We start from the raw sequence: 22397 nt of genomic DNA, 5'->3' as shown, positions 1-22397 counted from the left end.
GCACTTCACTGCCACATCAGCGGTGTTGTAATCACTATTTTTCGCTCACACACCATTACCAAATGCCAACCTCATTCTGATAATAATACTATAAACATATATGAACACTGCACATACGATAAACACCCACTCTGTGTTCACTGAGGCAGGTAAAAGGCACTGTAATTGCCTGCACTTCACTGCCACATCAGCGGTGTTGTAATCACTATTTTTCGCTCACACACCATTACCAAATGCCAATCACATTCTGATAATAATACTATAAACATATATGAACACTGCACATACGATAAACACCCACTCTGTGTTCACTGAGACAGGTAAAAGGCAATGTAATTGCCTGCACTTCACTGCCACATCAACATGTGTTGTCACTCACACAGCTGGACAGATACTGATGCGCGCTTGGTCAGGGGTGGGGTGGAGGGCACAGGGGGTGGGAGGGGGGGCACCATGGGGGGGAAGAGGGAGGTGGGGGTCGGCTGGAGTGAAAGAACTTAATAGCTACTCTCCCTTGAAACAATTGGCGCACGGAAAAAACGCGGGGTATTCAAAATATTCACAAACATTCGAGAATGCCACCCGCGGTTTGGTCCAGTTTTTGCAACGTCATTCTGGAATGACACCCGCGGTTAAAGGGTTAAGGGCATGGTATTTCTGATGACCAAGTATAACTTGTAACTGTTGCCAGAACTAAAGCTAAGTTGTTCCATGTACAGTATTATGATTGCAGTGTTATTGATCTCAGTACAGATCATATTGTCATGATGTGTTTGGCCATCTCGTGAGGTGCTGGTGATATGCACCATCCTGTTTTATCACTGCCAAAGCTGGGTGGTCGTGCTGCCTGGTTATACAAATTCCCTTAAACCCGTTCCTTATTCTTTGCAAGGATTGTGGACAGCAGGAGCAAGGTGACTTCGGTTGGCAGTTTACTGGGTTCATGCTCAGATGAGCCTGGAGTTACAGCAGCTACAGTCTGATGTTAGTTTAATGAAAGTTAGGATTTGCCACAACTTGGGATAAACTACACTGTGCCACTTAAGCTTGGGCTTACATTGGTGAGGGTCCCAGAAGAGACCATAGGCTTGGTGAGCTCAGGCACAGGCATTCCCTGTTATAAGTTGGGGTTGTGGCCCAGAATATTTTAACTTCTGCCTTAGTCAGTAGTGTAAATTAGGAAAACTGACAAATCAGCTTTATAGATAACAAAGGAACTTTGATAGTCATTGTGTCTGTGGATATACCATGGATTTGATTGTGAATAAAACAACTTTTGGCATAATGAGGACTTCTTGCACCATATTGTATTTGCATTATGCCAGCAGTATGTCAAATACTGTATGTTACCTAGTGAAGGAATATATATTAAGGGAACCATGTTATTTTAGCTTCTTGAGTGCTAATAATGTTTTTCTGAATGTAATATTTGCAAGAGATGATGAAGGAAGGTTTTTGAAGCCAGGATGAGACAGTAACAAAATACTATTTCGTTTTCGTTTTTGAAGGCTCCAACATACATGCATGCGTCAGCCTTGGTCACCCAATGGTGGCTCCCCGTGCTACACGATCTATTGCAGCCCCCTGTTCACTCCCTTAACCCTGAGGTTGGACTTAATGACCTCGTCCCACGTCTTTCTCGGTCTACCCCTCACAACCCCACCCCCAATATTAACACTTCTCACCTTCTACATCCAGTTAACATCCCCCATCCTCTCCACATGCCCAGACCATCTCAATCTACCTCTCCTCATCACAACACCAATACACTCCAGTCCCATCCTACCTCTCAACTCTTCCATCATAAACCCAGTCCTTGCACGGAGGGACACACTGCACATCCACCTAATCATTGTCATTTCTGTACATCTGAGCCTGCGAAAATCCCCCTCCTTTACTGCTCAGGTTTCAATACCATACAGCATTACACTCGTAACACATGCTGCATAAAAGGACCCCTTAGCACGTTGGGAGAGTCCTCTCAATGTCAGGATAGGCAACAGTTCCCTGAACTTCTTCCAACCACTTCTCACCCTAGCACCACCTCCAGCACACAACATGTCTCCCGATTAACAAAACTTCCACGCACTTAAGAGACTCCCCAGCAAGTTCAATCCTTTCACACCTGACAATCTCCACCTGTTCTCCCTGACACGCCACACACATAAAATCATCATTATCTCGCAGTCTACCTGATACCACTACATCTCTTGTGCACCCATTTATCACAAACACTACACAAGATGGATTTACTTCCCATGCCCTTGTGGCAAACTGCACATGGCCACTCTCCCTCATCTTTAACAGTACCGCCACCAACCCTAGATATCATCAGCCCTGATGCCCCATGGCATCTCTCCACTTCCTAAATCTTTATTCCCCCTCCCTTTAGTTCTCTGCAATCAACACCAAATCATCAGCATACAACATCTCCCACGGGAGTCCGTTTCTGAAGTCACATGAGAGGGCTTCAAGTACCATGATAAACAACAAGGGGCTCAAAACTGACCCCTGATGCACACCAACGTTCACAGAAAACTCATCACTCAAATCTCCATTCACTTTTACCTGGGTGCGAGCACCCACATACATGGCCATAACCAGCCACTCCTCCAAGCCAAGCTTTCTCATTGCCCACATCACCACCTCTCTAGGGACTCTTTCAAAGGCCTTTACCAAAGCAACAAAAACAAAATACAGAACCCTGTTCTTCCCAATATATTTTTCCTGAAGCTGTCAAACAATGAAAATGGCATCAGTGGTCCCCCTGCCTGGCATAAACCCAAACTGCATCTCATCAATATCTACTTTTTCTCTAATCATACCTTCTAGAACTCTCTCTGTTACCTTCATTATCTGGTCTAAGAGCTTTATACCTCTACCTACCCCCTGGGGGTAGGGTTTTTTTCAAGAATACTCCCCCAGTATCCCTGCTTGTCATAAAAGGCGACTAAAAGTGTTGGCGGAGGGATAGTGCCCCTCCCCGGAAAACAACTAACTAAAAAACAAACAAGAAGCGTCGGACAAGGACTGACCAAACGATGACGACCCAGGACTGGACAAAGGACTTGGTAATGGGTACATGGAATGTAAGAGGAGCGAATGATGAGGTGAAAGAGAGAGAGAGATTGTCCAGGTGCTTGAGGGTGCGAAAGTGGATGTATGTGGAATAACTGAAACAAAATGGAGAGGAGAAAGTGTGAGAGAATGGGAGTATGGATGGGGTATATAGGCAGGAGTAGGTGAGAATGAGAGGGCAAAGGAAGGAGTATGTATAGTTGTGAGTAAAAGATGGAAGAAGAGCATAAGACAGTATGGATCAGTTGGGTCAAGGATTGTGTGGGTAAAGTTGAAAGTTGGAATACAAATGTGGGCGATTGTGTGTGAGTATGCGCCAACGCAAGATCGTGCTAGAAGAGTGAGAGAAGAGTTCTGGACAAATGTAGAAGTGTGTATGGAAAAGTTTGAAAGGAATGAGAGAGTGTTTTTGATTGGTGATATGAATGGTAAAGTTGGGAATCTGAAGGTGGATGGAATAGTTGGTGAGTGGGGTGTGCCTGCTGAGATAGATGAGAATGGGAGTGCGTTAGTGGACATTTGTGCTGGGAGGGGGTTGGTGATAGCCAATACCCTCTTCAGGCATAAAATGATCCACAGGTATACATGGCGAGTGATGAGAAGGGTGGGTGGTGAACTGAATGAAAGGAAGGCAATGATTGATTATGTGTGTGTGGATGAAAGGATGCGAAGATGTGTAATGGATGCAAGAGCTTATAGAGGTTGGGGGAGTGGACTTTCTGACCACAACTTAGTGGTGGCCAGAATTAGGATTCAAGTAAGATGGAGGAATAGAAGAAGGGAAAGACGAGAGGAAGGAGTAGTTGCAAGGAGAGTGGAAAGGTTACAAGAGGATGAGAAAAAGGCAGAGTATAAGAGAGAAGTGGAGGAAAGATTGGGCAAATATGAATTGGAGCAGATGGGAGACGTGGAAGGTGTGTGTAGGATATTTACAAAAGAAATATGTGCAGCATTTGATATGGTGTGTGGAAGGAAGAGAAGATGGAGGGGGGTGCAAGAAACAGCATGGTGGACTGAAGAGGTGAGACAGGCTGTGGCACAAAAGAAGAAAGCATACAATGAATGGATGAGAAATAGGGGGGCGAAAGAAGTTGAGAGGCGGAAGAGAGAGTTATATGTAGAAAGAAAGAGAGAGGTGAAAAGATTAGTAAGAGAGAGTAAGAAGAGAGTGGATGAGGAATTTGGAAGGAATTTGAGTGTAAAGTGGAGGGACTGTAAGAAAATGTTCTGGAACGAGGTGAAAAGAGTAAGACAGGGTGGAAGTGAAGTTAGCAGGGGAGTGAAAGATAAAAATGGTAGATTACTAGTGGAGAAGGGAGAAAAAGTGAGCAGATGGAGAGAACACTTTAAGGAATTGTTGAACATAGAGGATGGAAGTAATGCGAGTATGAGTGGCTGGGGAATGGCTGGGAGAAGGAGGGAGGTGAGAAGACAGGAAGAAATCAGTAGGATAGAAGTTGTGAAAGGAATGAGGAAAGTTAAATCGGGGAAAGCCCCAGGAATTGATGGAGTGTGTGGTGAAATGCTGAAGCATGGGGGAGAGATAGTAGTAGAATGGATGTGGAAGATGTGCAGGTTGGCCTGGGAGGAAGGTAGAGTCCCGGAGGATTGGAAGTCAGGTATAATTATTCCCTTGTACAAAGGAAAAGGGGAAAAAGAAGTGTGTGGTAATCATAGGGGCATTTGTCTTCTTAGTATAATAGGAAAAGTGTATGGTAGGATGCTTATTGACAGAGTTAGAGAAAGAACAGAGAAATTAGTTGGAGAAGAACAGGGAGGCTTTAGGAAGGGAAAAGGTTGTGTAGATCAGATATTCATTCTTAGATCTTTAGTGGAAAAGTTTCTAGAGAAGGGAAAAAAGTTGTATGTGGCTTTCATGGATTTGGAGAAAGCATATGACAGGGTGGATAGACAAGGATTGTGGAAAGTGTTAAGGATATATGGAGTAGATGGGAAGTTGTTGAATGCCATGCAGAGTATGTATGAAGGCGCTAAGGGTGCAGTGTGTGTGGATAGTGAACTGAATGAATTTTTCTGTTTGAAGGTCGGATTGAAACAGGGATGTGTCTTGGCCTCATAGTTGTATAATCTGAATATGGATGGGGTTATGAAAGAGGCACAAGGTAGGACAGTGGATGTTTGAGTGACCCTAATGAGAGATGACAGTGTTTGGAAACTCCCTGTACTGTTGTTTGCAGATGATACTGTATTGTTAAGTGAAGACAGGGGAACTGCAAGGCTTGGTGATTGAGTTTGGTAGTGTGTGTAAGAAACAGAATCTAAATGTGAATGTAGGGGAGAGGTAAGTTATGGTCTTCGAGAAAAATGAAAGCACTGAATGTACGGTGGGTCTGGATGGGGAGGAAATGGAAGATGTTAGTGCATTTAGTTACTTTAAGGTAGTGTGATGAGTAAGGATGGAAGTTTAGGGGGTGGAATGCTTGAAAGGGTATGTCAGGGATGGAAGGTTGCTGGTTCTTTGAAAGCATTGATAAGAAACAGGGAAGTGAGCATGGAAATAAAATTGTTGCTGGATGACATTATTGTGATATCAACCCTAACCAGTGGAAATGAAGCTTGGACCTTGTTGGAAGGACACAAGTCAAGAGTGAGAGCAGTGGAAATGAGTTATTTGAGAGGAGCATGTGGAGTTACATGGAGAGAGAGACTGACAAATGAGGTAGTGAAGGAGCATTGTGGTGTGGATGTGATAGAAAGTGTTAGGAGAAATACTCTGAGGTGGTGTGGCCATGTGGAGAGGATGGAGAGCGAGAGACTGACGAGGAGAGTGTATGCGAGTGAGGTGGAGAGGGGGGAGAGGGAGGAGGAGGCCGAGGATGAGATGGACGGATAGAGTGGAGAGATATATGAGAGAGGGGAGTGTGAGCTGGGCTCAGGATAATGAAATGGGAGGGGACCGGGCAACATGGAAGCTATTTGTTTGTGGCCACCCCTTATGGGATTGAGGCATCTGGCAATTGATAGTTTTATTTCCTTTTATCCTTTTATTTGATTCTTAGTTTTATTTAGAGCTTTACTTCTGTTTGGTGTTTTAAGTTTCAGTATGTCTGTTTCACAGTGGAACATCCAAAGTTTTATGGCCCATCGCAGTGACCTTTGTTATTTATTTATTTATTTTTTATTTTTTTCTGTCCATCCTTAGTGTGTTTGAATGAACCCCGTTTGTCTCCCTCTCCAGTACCTTTACGTGACTACTGTTTCTTGTTCTTTCCTACTTCTCTTGCTGTTTCAACTATTTTAGTCCATCATTCATTTCTTCCTGAACGTCTCTTCCTTTGCACCACTGTTCCATGTCATTTTTTTGGTATTTTTCTTGGATGTTAGGTTACTATGATTTCCAATTATTTCTCTCCCTCCCAGTCTATTGATTTTCATGCCTTATCTGTCTTATTGTCCCATGTACCCACTCCAGTTTTATTGTTGGGTGATTTTAATTGTCACCATGCTGTATGGGGCGATGTTATTACTAATTCTCATAGCCACCACCTTGAGTAATTTGTTTTTAGTAATGATTTGTATCTTTTGAATACAGGTGCTTCGATGCATTTTGATGCTGGAACTCGTACATTCTCGTGTCTAGATCTTTCTTGTTGTTCCCTTCTCTTAACATTTTCACTGGCTTGTTCTTTCTGGTGCTATGTTTAGTGATCACATTCCTGTTAAACTTACTCCCCATTGTCCCATGCTCAGGCCTCCTTGTTGGTACTTTCTGAAGGCTGACTGGCCATCATTTACATCTCTGTTGGTTCCCTCTATACCCCCTTCCTCCTTTCCTACTGTTTTAGATATGCTTACCATTTTTAATGTTATAGTTCTGAGGGCAGCTTTGATCACAATTCGCAGGTCATCCCATGCATGTACTTCCTAAATGTGTGCCTTGGTGGGACTGATTGTACCATGGCACTCCATGTTAAACGTGCATGTTGGAAAAGTTTCCTATGTAAACGCAACAGCCCTGATGATCAGAGTGCATTTCTGTTTAAAAAGGCATGTGCTCCTCTTTGTAAGACTGTTAACAGGGCTAAATTGCATAGCTGCAGATTATATGTTTCCACTCTTAGTACAGTAATCACTCTAATATCCGGACGCCCAATATCCGAACATCCCCACTATCCGGACATAAGAATGTTTCATACTGTACTTTTTTCCATACTATACTTACCTCATTTCACTCTTTAATGTCCTTTATTGGTGTGAATAGGGTGTTAGGAGCTATGCATGTGCAGTAGGAAGGTGTTTTTCTGAGTTAGGCTAGGATAGGGTCCATAAGTACCAGTCCAGGAGCCAGTCACCAGAATGTTTAATATTGTATGAACCTACTTCTAAACCCTCATTTTATGTTTCTTTTGCATTTATTTCAGTCATTTATGTGCCTTATTGGTGTGATTTGGGTCTTAAATAGGTGCTGTGCATGTCCAGAGGGAGTTGTATAGATGTTTCTCTGAGTTAGGGTCCATAAGTACAAGTCCATAAGCTGGGGCCCAATATCCGGACAGAACCAATATCCGGACCTACCTATGGCTCTATTACGTCGGATATTGGAGTGATTACTGTGCCAATATCCCCATTGCTTCCGTCTGGAAATGTATTCGCAAAATAGCCGGTAAGCATACAGTAGGCACTCGTAGTAAGCGAGTTTATGGGCAGCAGAGGAGGTCGCGTACTAGGAATTCGGGTACTGTGAATACATAAACTTGTGGGAAAAATTACTAATGGGAGGCACCCCCCTTCATCAGTAACCCTTGAGACTCCTTTCAGACCTAAGTATTGTACTGTGTAGGGAAACTATCTAAGACATATTACCTAAGATGAAGTAAATCAACAAGATTATGGCTTTACTGAATCAACAAGGATATGGCTTAGCTAAACCAACAAGAATATGGCTGCTCACCTTAACCCAATAGGACAACAGGCTTGATGGACGTAAGAAGGGGATCCGAGGCTGGGTGAGGCACCTAGCGTGCACCTCCTGTACCACCCAACACACCACTTTCCTCACCACTCTAGCCACCAGCACTTTCGACACTTTCACTAGCTAATGCACTCACTTCGTTCATAAACCCTTCAAAATCTATTTCTGACACCTCAGACCGCATCATCCTCTAGATCCTCCCCAGGAAATGGCTCTTCTGATGTTGAAGGGAGAGATTCCTTACTTTTTTGAGGCTGCAGGTGATGAGGGTTTGCTTCCTTCTGTAAACCTTCTGGTTGTGCCTGTCTGTGTAGTAGCAGAAGGTTCTGTCCAGTGAAGTCATCACTTCCTCCACTCACAACTGACAGTGTTCGATGTCCTTGAATTCTTCCTTGAATTTATCAAGGGCACAGTACCCAGCTGATCCCCATCATCGACAGTTCTCTACTCTCCATCACTGGTGCTGCTGGCTGTTCTGCTGTGGTCTCCTGCTTTGCATCAGCCTCGTCCACTCATTGCATGACTTCCTGGGGATCCTGCTCCACTGCTACCGAATGTATGCCCCTGATCTCATGCTTATCGACATCACAAGGTGTGTGAAGCTTAGGCAACCGTTGGCCCGTCTTGGGGTGGCAATGTCACATTCTGAGGGTAACCCTGGATTTGGGCCACTCTTCACTGCCGTCTCGCCTATTACGAGTTCAATTCACATACTATTAAAAAAATACACTAAAATTCAATTAAAAAATAGGTCCTCGCATACTATATGATTCGCGTACTGTAAACTCGCATACTGTGCGTACTTATTGTATTCCCATGCCTTTCCCTGTCCTTCATTTGGATGGGGAGTCTGTTGCAAATGCTTATTTAGTTCCTAATGGCTTGGGTCTTCATTTAAGTAACATTAGTAGTGGTTCTTATCTCTCCTCTGAATTCCATGCCCTTCAAGCTACTTTTGAATTTATGCATGTTGTCTTCTGGCTGTCATCTAGTCAGTTGTATAGTGTGCCTTTCAACACTCCATGAATTGTTCTCCATCCTTCGTCTCTGTAAGAACACCTGTTGTTTGGATTCCAAGAGCCACATAAGACAGTGATTTATCATACACTTGAAAAACTTGCAGAGACAGCTAGTAAGCACAATGGGGCGATAATCCTAAGGAGCATGGCCTAGCTTTCCCTGTTTAAAAAATGAGAGAATGAGGGCATCACGAAAAGAGGGAGGAAAAACACCCTCGGTCCAGATACAATTACTGTATAACTAGCTAATAAAAAGGACAGGGCCTGGGGGGAAAGGTAACGGACCATATTTATCGGCTAAACATCATTCGACGCTGGCGGCCACGAAGGGGTTAATTCGTGTATTTTCTTTAACCAACTGTATTAACATATTTTCCGTTATCATCCTATACCCCTAGGTTTCCACATTGTTCACCGCATCAGTTCCTTCCCAATCAACCTCTCTGTAGCTAAAATCACCCACTAACAGCAATCTATTTCTCCGCTTAATTATCTTCTTTAGCATATCTGGAGACTTACTCAACTGTTCATACTCATCCCTCTTCCATGCTGTGGTCCGTGGTAGCACATATTGTACATCACTACTATGTCTAACTTTTCTCCATGTTCTTCCACTGTTTCCACTCCCAGTACAGTATTTCCACTTTCGTATTTCCTAAATGTACCTCCCCCCTCCCCCCATAATCATCACTCCTCCTTTGCATTAGGTGGGGGTGCTCACCATCCATTCACTTGATTTAGTGCAGCTCTCAGCTGTCTGCCTTTTCCTCTCCTTCATCCTTCTTTCCTTCTACTGTATCCTCTTCTGTCGTTCTTTTCTTCATTCTTTCCTCTTCTTTCTGCCGGTGGGTGACTCTACACTAAGTGACAAGCCAAATGGTTTCCCCTACACCATGAAACCATTTACTATGCTGGGTGGTAACCATATAACCAAATTTTGGCATCTGGTGGTTTAGTGGGTAATTACGGTGCTCCAGTGGAATTGAGCTGGTGAAGGTTTATATCCAAGGGATGGTTTGAGTTTATTGTTCACATAATGCCACTCGGGGATGAGTGAGGCTGGTCACTCCCATCTTAAATGTCAGGACCAGCATGCCTAGCCCTAGGCTCCTACACTCCTCATGGAGCAACGTAGGATTGGATCATCGATGGACAAATGGATGGATAACCATCACACCTCCTCCAAACTTCCTTCTCTGTCTTTCCTCCTCACATTATTATCTTTCCAGCCAAGCACATTTGCATCAGATTCGCTCTCCTATTTAGTTGCAAATAGACATACCACTTCTGGCATCTTTTACCTAATACAGTCACCAAGTTTTAATTTCTTCATTATCAATCCATCCACATTTGTATACATTACCTTTATTGTATGAGTCTGAGTCTTCTTAATCACTTTCATATTTGCTCCAACTTTACCTAGGCCTATCAAATCATTTTGTACTTTTCTCTTTAATCGTTCATTATATACCACTTTCTGAGTGCCATGTCCTTCACTCAAAAAAAAAAAAGAAAAATCTTTGTCCCTCTAATCTTTCCTCATATTTGTTTTTAGTTTCAACCAGCAATGTTTTCAGTTTAGTTCTCTCATTGGAGTTTATATTTTATCATTACTTTTTTCAGATTTTCATCACTCAGCCTATGTGCTGCTCCCAACACTTCTTTTGCCACATTTTCATTCATAAATTTAACCTGGATGGGCCTAACGTTTGGCCCTTCTGTTTTATACAGGTTGCTGCAGAAATACCTTTAATAACTTTCAGAATGAATATATCTAGCAATAATGATTGTTCCTTTCTGTATGATTCTCAGTCTTACAGTCAGTTTCACTCAAGTTCTTTCTTGCTTCTTTATTTTCCGCATCTAAATCACGTATTTTCTTCTTGAGGGCTCTCTCCTTGGCAGTAGTTCCTGCTCATCTTTTATGTCGGCTTTCTTTGTCTTTATCATTTGTCATGTTTTCAATTACTTCTTTCATCTTTGAAATTCTAATAATTAATCTATTTACTAACATGCATGTCATTTTGATGGTCAGATCCATAGAAATCACCACGTTCGTCAACCATATGCAGCTCTGCTCCTCCTTCTCTGTGTGTCATTTTCTGCTTTCACCTTAGCTCCCAAAGAACATCCAAATGTTTCAATTATACAGGTGAATCTCTCCACCTTAACTTCAGCCACAGACAGTTTAGAGATGGGATTTCATCCTGTATACTAAAATTATGGCAGATTTTTGGGAGCCTTCCTGCAGATGCACGTCGGCTGTCTTGTTTATATCCGTGTGTGTGTGTAGATAGATGATGGTTAGATAGAAAGATAAAGATATTTTCTCATATCTACATTGTATACATCCTTATTCTTGTGGACCTTTAATGGCTGCGTATTTCAGGATTTTAGCATTTATCTGAGAATTTGTACATATATACATACAAGTATTGTATTTATGATATATTTATTTTAGGGTATGGCCAGTGATGGTGGTGGTAGTGGAGGTGGCAGCATCAGTGTTATTGTGACCACCATCCCCACTCCAACCTCCCAGAGCAGCAGTGACATTAACACCAAGCGACGCCGCCTCTCCCAGATCAAATTGGTCGGGGTGGGGCGGGAGGACCGATGCTGTGGCCACTGGTTCCCCTCAGTCAAGACCTACCATCGCCACTTGGCGGAAAAAGCCCACAGTGATCCAGCCCATGAGATGAAGCTTTTGGAGTTGGGAATGCTGAGATGCCTTCATTGCTCTCTATGGGTTCATGTTGATGGCATGAATGCTCATCTCAGGAAGAGCCATGGCATCATTAAGGTGAATAAAACTGGTAAAATTGTGTCCAATAAAACTACAGATGAAGTGACCACAGTAAGTGGTAATAGTGGAGCAACAGGCCCAAACTTTGTAATCAAAGTCAGTGGACATAATTCACAAAATAATTGTAATGGTGATCTCGTGAATTCCTCTACTAAATCATTGTCAAAAACTAGTACAGTAAAACTGGTTGCAACTCCTAGCAGTACTTTGTATCATAAAATAAAAAATTTGCAACAAACTAACTCCAGTGGTACTGGAAAAGTAATAGTACACAAATCCATGCCTAAAACACTACCATTTGTTAATGTTGGCCCACGGTTGGTAATGAAATCCCTTGGGCCCACGAGTGTTGTGACACTAGGTAGTAACTGTAAGATACTTCCACAGTCATCTCAAGCAATCTCAGCCAGTGTTAATGGTGTTTCTACAATAAAGTTAAGTGCAACAAGTGATACTACTGTAAAATGTACTGATGAAACTTCAGCAGCTAAAGCACTGTCATCACAAAATAATACTCAAAATGTGAACAAGAAAAAAATTAAAGTTAAAAAAGTAAATAATTTAAAGTCCAAAGCCAAATCTAATGAAGTGTCACAAGCCAAATCTAATGAATCTTCAGCCCAAGTACCTGCCAGTAGAACTGAAGCATCACTTGATCTAGAATTTGTAGAAAAAGGGCAGATTTGTACATCAGTTGAGGACATTCCAGTAAGTAAGCCTAAACCAGTAAAAAAAAGACGCAAACAAATTTTGAAACCGACTGAAACAGAACTGAGTGTTGTGAATGAGCCACCAGAGTCATTAGCCATGAAAGTCAAGAAAAGAGGAAGAAAACCAAAGTTGACACCTGAGGGAGAGGTTAGTAGGTCCAGTTCTGTGAACAAAAAAGCTCATAGGCAAAAATTAAAAGATTGTCAGGATAGTGAGAACTATACTCCAAAGACAGGAAGGCAGACATCAAGAGGTACCAGTATTCGAGGAAGGTGGAACAAAAGAAAGCGTGGGCCAGGAAGACCACGGAAGGTACGCACTGATGATACTCCAGATCTTTCAGATATAGACTCCTTATTTGATGAAGCTGAAAATGAGAACCTTGAAAATGAGCCAGTTGTAGTAGCAAAGACAGAGGAGGAGAACATCCCAACAGTAGAGCTTGATCTGTTTACCTTGCCCTCCCTCAATGAGCAGATGTCTGTTCTGCTAACTGAGCCTAAGAATCCAAACTTTAAAGTTTATGCCAGTATGGACGCTATCTTTGTAGGTGATTCTGCCTTGGGAGATGTTACCAACCAAATTGGTTATGTTACCGATGCAAATAACGTAGTGTTTGTAAATCCTGGTCATTTTCTCTTTCCCAATGTTGAGGATTTAGAAAACTTTGTCCCAAGTCCTATATTGACTATGAAAGGAAGTAAGAGTAGTATTACTCCAGTCAGACAAGTGTGGAAATTGAATGTGAACAAGGCTCAGAAAATTCAGAAGGAAAGTAAACCTGTAAACACTAAAAGCTCCAAATATAGCTCCACTTGTGATCTTAATATTGCAAGAGTAAGTTCAGAAAACACTTGTGAGCTTAATGTTCCAAGGGTAAGTTCAGAAAATACTGAATCTCAGGTGCCAGTCAGACTAAGAGGGAATGAAAAAATACTAAAAACTTCTCAGAATGAATGTAACACTGAAAATTCTGGTATCAGTACTCCAGACTCTGTAGACATCACTAAGAAAGGTGAGCTTTGTAAAGAAACAGTTTCTATGACAGTTAACAGTACAGCTGAAACTGTTAACTCCTTGGGTGAAAACTTTAAAGACGTTTCAGGTAAAGGAAATTCACAAAGTCCTAAAAAACATTTTGATAAGGTCAAAAAGTCGAGAAGAAGAAGTAAGAGTAGATCCAGCAGTAGTAGTCAGGACTTACTCAGTGATGACCCAGTTCAAGGTGAGAACATTCCATTACCACCTTGTGAAACTGAGATTTCAAAACGTGCTACACTTTGTGTTCGTGATAATAGTGCTAGTATTGGTCCTAACAGTAAGACTGTAGACCTAGGTCTAAAAAATGTCAGTGATGATGAAAATAAGTTTTGTATAACTATTGGTATGGAAAACAAGAGATCTGAGAATGAGAACATTGGCACAACTAATGATCTTGAAGAAAGGGGAGGAGAAAATGGGAATGTTGATGCAATGAATGATAGTGAAAACATAAGATCTGAAAATGAGGCTGTTGACATAATAGGTAAAAATGAAAAGATAGGATCTGAAAATGAAGCTGTTGACATAAAGGATAAAAATGAAAAGCTAGGATCTGAAAATGACAGTGTTGAAGTGCCAGTAACAGATGATGATAACAGAGGACCTGAAAATGAGAATATTGATGTAAATGATAATGGAGAAAACAAGAAATCTAAAAGCGAGAGTGTTGACTTCAGTGATATTCGTTACAGTGAAAGCAAGGGCAATGATAAAGCTACTGTTGACTTACACAGTGATAGTGAGAATAAGGATTCAGAAAATGCAGATGTTGTTAGGCAACAGGTAAAACGTACAACTTGTTCATTCAGTGAAACATTAAAAATTCCCACAATTTCAGAAGATCTTAGTAAAGGAACACTAAATCAGATTCAGAAGAGTGTATCAGCAAGGAGTAGTAGTTCAGAATTAACAGCAACTTTTTCCCGTGTAGAATCAAGTGATTTAATAACACAAGAAGTATCCAAGAACTCTTCCTTGAACTCCAGCATAGCTTCTAAACCTTCACCAGAGAAAACTGAAGCTAGTGTAAAAGAAGAGACATCCAAAGAAATGGTTGAGGTACAAACATCAAATGAAACCAGCAAAGTAATTGTAATGACAAATATTGGTTATCCAAGAAGACAGCGTAGGCGGCGTTTGAGATCAAAATCTGCTATCATTGTATGTAGGTCAGTTGTGGATCATTCTCAAAAGGCTGGGCACAACAGTGGCAGTAGACTGAATTACAAATTATCGAAGGGCAGGTCAAGACACCTCAGTGAGAGTTCTGCAGTGAATTATAAAGGAGATACATCAATGCACAATTTCAAGGAGAAGTTGAAGTTGGGTCTTAGGACATCAAAAAGTAAACAGCCAAGAGATAAAACTGAGGTGAGCCCTGTGAGACCTGTTGAAAATGAGACTGTTGAACAAGTTTCATATCCACATACACCCCAGGCCCCACAAGCATCTGTTGCAAACATGGATAATTCAAAGAAAACTCATTCATTAGTGAGCAAAGAAGTGACCTCTGGTCTCTCTCACGTACATGATAGTCCAACACTAAAGCTGGAAAAGAACAGAAAACGGAAAAAACGTGCACTTTCAGAAACCCTTGACATAATGCCTCTGAAAAGAGATGAAAGTGCAAATACCACTGTTGCCAAGGCTGTCAGTGACACAAATGAAGAGGATACCAGTGGATTAAGATCTGTTAGAGAGAGACGACCTAGTTACAAACTGTTAGAAAGTTTGGCTGTTTCCAAGCAGAGTCCCAAAAGAAATGCATCACCTAGGATTGAGAAGGAAGCTTGCACTGTTACTGAATTTGAACAGAATGTTGAAGACGTGGAAGACACTCCTGTCATATGTAAGAAAACCTCTGTATCTGGTAATGTGTCCCGTGAATTATCTGTTGAAAGCCAGTCATCTTCAAAGGGGAGGAAAAAATTAAAATGTGTCAAAAGTGAGGAACCATTTCCGCTTTCCCCAGCAGATATTAATTTGTCTCCTCGTGAATGGCATGGTAGAGGTGCTAAGCTAAAGGCTCAAGTTCTTATACAGGATCAGCAAGCAGGGGTTACAGATTCGCGTGTATTTCCATCTTGTGATACTTCAAAACAGTTGGAGAATGCAATTAACATTGGTGATCGTGCTTCTAGTCCCAATACAGCATTATCTCCCGTATCCAGTAATCCACAGGGTAGAGCTGACAGTTCTTCACAAAGTATGCCAAGTATGAATACTCCTTTAAGTCCTAAGACTTGTAAGTTACCTAAATCACCAAGTACATTGCAAAACAGGGAATGGCAAGCTCGTGGAGCAAAGCTGAAGGCACAAGTGATGATCAGTGATCCACAGAGCAGTGTAGTGCAGTATAGTGAAGGTGAAGTTGCTTCACCAGTTATTGTTTCACCTCCTGCTAAAAAGATGAAGATTGAAAAGTCACCAGGAAGCATGAGAGACATACGCTCATTTTTTGCTGTCCAGAAATCTCGACCTCAGAAAATAGAAGAAACCAGCAGTGTCCTGCTTAGCCCCCAACCTTCCTCTGAGCATATGATTCATAAGGCTAAAACTTCAAATGCCAAAGGAGTTTACCATCAGAAGTGTGATATTAGGGCATTCTTTGGTGCAAGCACTGCATCAGCTAAGAGAAAATACACATCCTCCCCTAAATCAGATATTCCTTGCTCACCCAAAAATTTGCCAAAGAAGGAGAAACTTGAGGCTGTAAATGTTACCATTGATTTTGAAGGATTCGAGAGGTGTTCCCGGCAGTCAGGCATTCGTGCCAGGTCGTTAATGCGGTTAGTCTCTCTCCTGAATATGAAGCGATGGTACCACTTGGGCAAGCTTCCCTTCCCATTAGATCAGCTTTGTGTATGGAATGATGAACTTTTAAATGCAAAAGTATTTACAGAGGATTATTAATGTTTCATTTGTTTACTGTAAAGGTGTAACATTTATATTTTTGGATGAATTAGCCAAGTGTACATTTTCGACAAGGTTTATGCATATTGTACAATAATAGTACTGTATTGACTTTAGAAAGAGGTCATTATTCTGTACAGAATTCATTGTATTGGATAGGTTGCTAATGTTTCTACCTAAAGTGAGAGTGAGAACCACATTCTAAAGCTTAAAAACTTGTTTTGGGGATCATGCAATCTGGCTTTCTTTCATCTACTCTATTAAGGATTTATAATTATGTCATCTGTAACACTGTGTATTGTACATGCTTTTTAGTTATGTACTTGAGTTTTAAATCATTGCTTCATACTCTGTACTACAAGTTAGTTACAAATATTATATTGTGGTGTGTGGAAAGGTCAATTACGTGTCACGTGTGATGAGTACTTAATGTGATGCCATTTTATTTTTGGCATTGAATTTTATATTTATGGATATTTTTGTTGATGGATTTCTGTTCGTTATACCCATCATGTTCTCTGCTCAATCAGATGATGCCTCTAATTTTGGTATTGTAATGAAATCAATTGATGACCAATTTGTTTGAATTGTATTAGTATAGTCAAGTTGATGAATGATACACCAGACCTTGTGCTTTCCTATTATTTATTGAGTGTACAATTATGTGTAAACCAGTGATGCTTAAGCAGAATTGAAGGGTATTATGTTTTAAAGGAGGAATTATTATTTTTGCGGAGTTTGGCCGTGTATTTCTCTTTCTCTGTTAATCATTTGACCAGTCAGAATGTACAGGATGCACATGTACCAGCAGTTTAAGTGTGACTCCAAGTCAGTGAGTGTTTTCTACCTATACAGTATTTTTTCTTAAAGATTCTCTGAGTATGGGCATTAGACTAAATATGCATCTGTAGGTCAGTGATGTTTAATGTAAGCATTTTGTACAGTATAACCATTTAGTGACCATGACAAATACATATTGGGCCTTCCACACACCTGACAGGTAAAGTTGTTGGGTACCAGGCAGAAAACATTATTTTTGTGTCTTATGTACATCATTTTTCTTGCAGTCTAGGCAAATAGTTATACCTAGAACCTTCTTATCAGAGATATCAGATATTTTTGTACAGTACTTGTCCTTACCCTGAGTGTGTAGTGTAGTACATATTGTTGTGAGCTTCCAAGTAAAGGCTGATCAGCATGGATCTTTGATAACCTTCAAATTGGAAACGTTTGTTCTCCCTCTCTGAATTCAAGGTTAGAGAAAGTACAGACAGTACTACTTAAAATATATATTCTCTATCAAGACGTTGCATCATTAACCTATTGTATTTGCAAAATATATTGGGAAAAAAAAAAAAAATGAGAAGCAGATGTAAACAATGTACATGTACAGTTGGCACTGTTCAGTATGATGGTCACATTTGAATTGACAGCTTGTGCAAGAGGTAAGTGTTGCTGTAATTGACAACAGATAATTTGTTGGATGTTAACTTTGAAAGTCACTGGTAGCACAGGCAGCTAAAAGAAACAAGGTGTGGCCTGGGTCAGACTTCAAAACTCAAGTGTGGTGAGCACTTGTAGTGAGTGTTGGTAGTACATTTATGCTCTCTTTTTGTTGTGGAAGGATCATATTGCCTCCTTGAGAATCTCAGCTTTGCAATGCCTCCGTCTCTTACAAACTTGTCTCGTGTGTCATGGGGTGCTGATCGGAGTATTTTCCTTCGTCTCCATATTGTTCTCGTTCTCTCCAAACTCAGTTATGCTTGCCAAGTTTATTCTTCCACTTCAGACACCGTCCTCCAACAACTTAATTCTGTGCATCGTCACGGTTTGTGTCTGGCTCTTGGCACTTTAAGTCCTCCCCAGTTGTGAGTCTATATGCTGAATCAGGAATTCCATCACTTTTCTGCCATCATGCTCTACTTTCTCTTTGTACGTATGTTAAGTTACATTGTTTTCCTCGTACCTCTTCTCTACTTTCTCCCAGTCTTGACTTAGACGTTTTCCACTCCTAGGACCAAGCCACCTTTTGCAGTTCGAGCTCATACTCTCTTCTCACTCTCCTCCCTTACTGTTAGTAATGTTTTTTCTTTCTGCACGTCTTTTTTCCCCCGTGGCTACTTCCACAACCCCATGTTTGTCTTTCCATTTTCCCTTATTCCAAACCCAATTCTTCATTCTCCATTCCCGGTTTTCTGACCATCTCTCCCACCATTCCTCTGCAGTCCCTATATACAATGACGGTTCAAAAACCCCTGTGGTTGTTGGTTTCGTGATACTCTTTCCAGACACCTTTTATCATTTTAGTCTTCTTGCTTATGCAAGTGTTCTAACAGAGTTGTAAGCCCTCTTGTTTGCATTGCAGTATATTTGTTGTGCCTCCTGTCCCTCATTTGTGATATTCTCTGATTCATATAGTGCTTTCTCCCTTCTTCAGCCACCTTCTGCTTCTCACCCTTTAGTCCTTCGTATCTTGGAACGGTTGCTCCGTACCTCCTCTCGTCGTAAAACAGTCCAGTTCTGTTGGGTCCCAGGACATGTGAGCATCGCGGGCAATGAATGTGCTGATCAGTTGGCTCGCATGGCTGTTGCCAGAGATGCCTCTCCTTCCTTCCTCATTCCAGTCTCTGATTTTCTTCCTGCCTTGTCTTGCTTCCTTCAACACTGGTGGCAGTCTTGCTGGGAATCTATCACAAATAATAAACTACGTGTTGTTAACCGTTTGTTTCTGTCATGCGATGTGTCCAAAGTTCAACTACTTGTTCTTTGATCACATGCAGCTAATGTGGGGTTCTTTTCTAGACCGGGTCTAGTACACAACTAGAGGAACAGAGCAGAAAAACTGTGGTCAACCACACTTAAATGTATATTACCTTAAATTCTTACAAGACAGAGTACAGTGTGAATACAGTATTGACACAATACACTATATAGGTATCAGTCACTATCAAGACGGGAGGATTCCGATGGGGGCTACTGAAGTCTTGGGTTGCCTACAGGTGTGGGAGGGGTCCCATCAAGTGTGCCTTCCCTCAGGGGGCATGGGACTACTGCCAGGGGCCGAGTCGTCCAGAGTGAGCCGCTGGGCGTCGTCGAGAGGGGCCCTTCCCTGGTAGGGCCTCAGTGGAGAGTTCGGTCCTCGGGACTGTGGCTGAATAGGGAGAATAGGCGTGCTTGCCTGCGCCCAGTCTGGGAAGTAGGTTGCCATGCGATGGGGGCTGAGGAGGTCACACCCAGGGGTCCTGGGGGCGTCCCTGGGAGTCCGAGGGCTGCGGTCTCTCTCAGGTCGCACTGCCGTCGGGGGCTGGCTGCATTGCGCAGATCCCCGGATTCACAATGGGGCCTTGCTAGACCTACTCCAGGCGTACCTCATCTTGGGGGCTGCCTCTGGGGGGGGAGAGGGATGAGTGTCCCTCTTGGTCTTGGAGTGGTGGGCCAAGCAAGGGACGCCCTCCGTGGGGGGAGAGGGATGGGTGTCCTGCTTGGCCTCTGGAGTGGTGGGCCAAGCAAGGGACGCCCTTCATGGGGGGAGTCACAGGGGTAGGGGGTGAGGGACGGGCGGTGACCGTACCCTCCCTGGTGCTGCTGGTGGCCATCACCGAGGTCCCTGGGGTGGCAGGTACAGAGTGGTTGGTGGCCATGTCCTTCCTGCTGGTGCGGCTAGTGGCCGTCACCGAGGCCCAGTTAGGTGAGGTCCGGCTAGTGGCTGTCACTTGCCTGTTGGTGCGGCTAGAGGCCGTCACTGAGGTCCTGTCCCCCGTGAGGACTGCAAGTGAGTTGGCTAGTGGCCGTCACCGAGGTCCTATTCCCCGAGAGGACTGCAAGTGAGGTGCGGCTAGTGGCTGTCACTTGCCTGCTGGTGCGGCTAGTGGCTGTCACTGAAGTCATGCTCCCAGGAGTGACTGCAGACGAAGAGCGGGTGACGACTGTCTCCTCCAGTGCAGCTAGTGGCCGTCACTTGGCTCTGCAGAGGTGGGGATGCAGCTGCAGAGAGGTCTGTAGCTGTCTTTTGCCTAGTGCGGCTAGTGGCCGTCACTTGGGTGCTGGCTGGGGCTGTAAATTAAGCCCCACCCTGAACCTGTCGCACGCTAGTCCGGCTGGAGAGTAACTGCCGGGTTTGGGGGTTTGGAATTGGCTTGTCTGAGGGTAAGAGGGGTGCAAGGTAGTGGGGGATATAGGCCCGTCTGGTCCTGGTCTTGTATGCGCCTCCCGGTGGTCTCCCTCTGGGGGTGGGTGTTGCATCCCCATTGCTCCTCCGTGGGGTGGGTGTTGTGCTACCCCTCTCGTGGTGTTCCGTCGGGGTGGGGATTTTACCACCGTCTGGGGGGGGGGGGAAGTCACGTCCCCGTGGCTGGAGGTAGTAGGTGCCCGTGGTGGTGGTCCGGTGGGCTGGTGTCAGTGCGGTGTCAGTGTCAGTGCACTGACTCTGGGGTCCGGGGGATGTCCCTGGGAGGCTGGGGACTGCAGTCGCCACGAGACTGGGGCACTGTCAGGGGTTGGCTGCGGTGTCCCTTCCGGGTGGCGTCCATCAGGTCTGGGCGTCGACCAGGGGCGATCCAAAGGGAGTGGATACCTTCCTCAGTGATTGGGCCCTGCCACCACTCCTCGAACGGTAGCTCCTCCTGGGAACCACATCTGTGGAGAGAATGGGGGAATCATCCCGCACAGCCTCTGGGTGGAGGGCGGGCCGCGCCAGGGACTCCCTCCGACGGGGAAACCCTAAAGACTGTGGACAAAGGGCGTATGGTGGCCGACCCTTCCCCGGCACGGACAGTGGCCGATACTGCAGTGCTGCTCCCGAAGGAGGAGGAGGCGGATGAAGGGCGTGCGGTGGCCGACTCCTCCCCGGCACGGACTATGGCCGATGTCGCAGTTCTGCCTCCCTCTGGTATACCGTCCGACGTGCGTACGGTGGCCAACACGTCCAACTTGGGGCGTACAGTGGCCGCCGCCGCGGGGCTAGTTCCAGGTGTGGCTGCAGCAGAAGGGTGTACGGTGGCCGACCCTTTCTCGGCATGGTCGGTGGCCGATACCCTGGTGCTGCAGGGGGCAACAGCAGAAGGACGTACAGTGGCCGATCCTTGCCCGGCACAGACGGTGGCCGATGCTGTTTGGGACTGCACTGAGACATGTCCCACCCCGATCCTGGCGAAGGCTGGACCGGCTGAGGTGTAGTTGGCCATTATTGTTAGGATGCTGCTGGTCATGTTGAGGGGAAGAGGGACATAAGGCCGTGACGTACCGGGGCCCGTCTCGCCTGGGCCCGGCGTATCCTTTACTTGCCCCACCGTAGTGTCTTCCTGGGGCTGGGGTGGGGTTGCGGCTCCGTCCTGGGTGGGGGGAGGGAACTCCGCGGGGGTGCGTATCTCTAAAAGTAATGAGAAGAACATCAAAAGTGGAGGCAATGAGGGTGACTGATAGTTTTGGATACGTACGGGAGACCGAGTTTAGTTCTGAAATTGAAAGAGGCATCTTAACCCAGATGGTATGCTGAAAGGATGTCAGAACGTTGCTTGCAAATCAATGCAGATATCATCAGCAGATAATTTTGTTCCGTGGAAGTTGGTAACATATCCACGAGGGGGAATGTGAGATGGACTGATAAGTACCTGACTGCAGGATTACATTTTAATTAAGTGTATCATTCAACTATCTTCATTTTCGTTTTCAGCTATTTTTGTCCGTATGCTTATCCGAACTTATCTCTTACTACAGAACGTATACTTTAAACTTACCTCCTTTTCTTTTTCTCATATCTTTCAATTAAGAAGTTTTGTTTTAAATTAAGATGCAGTTTATGATTTCAGCCCAGTCATTTTGCTGTAAAAAGCAATTATATGTCTAAACAATAATGACTGCGTCTACGCTTTCGTATTGACAACACAAATTTTCCAAC

General features: G+C 43.7%; 1 protein-coding gene across 2 annotated transcripts in view; it reads left to right on the top strand.

Annotated features, from left to right (window-relative positions):
- LOC145400209 (uncharacterized) overlaps positions 1 to 17781 on the top strand; it is a 37340-nt gene extending 19559 nt beyond the window's left edge. For both annotated transcript variants that reach the window (XM_080272727.1, XM_080272735.1), the window contains one exon: positions 11492 to 17781. In XM_080272727.1, the coding sequence (XP_080128853.1) occupies positions 11492 to 16501 (5010 nt within the window). In that variant the 3' untranslated portion in view covers positions 16502 to 17781. The remainder of the gene's footprint in view (positions 1 to 11491) is intronic.
- Positions 17782 to 22397: the final 4616 nt, after the last annotated feature.

This window comes from Coenobita brevimanus, chromosome 6 (genome assembly GCF_032717465.1).
Source record: "Coenobita brevimanus isolate Jiangsu-jjx chromosome 6, ASM3271746v2, whole genome shotgun sequence".
In the NCBI taxonomy this organism is placed as follows: domain Eukaryota; kingdom Metazoa; phylum Arthropoda; class Malacostraca; order Decapoda; family Coenobitidae; genus Coenobita; species Coenobita brevimanus.
The sequence above is the reverse complement of the archived record's forward strand: the minus strand, read 5'-3'. Positions and strand labels throughout refer to the sequence as shown.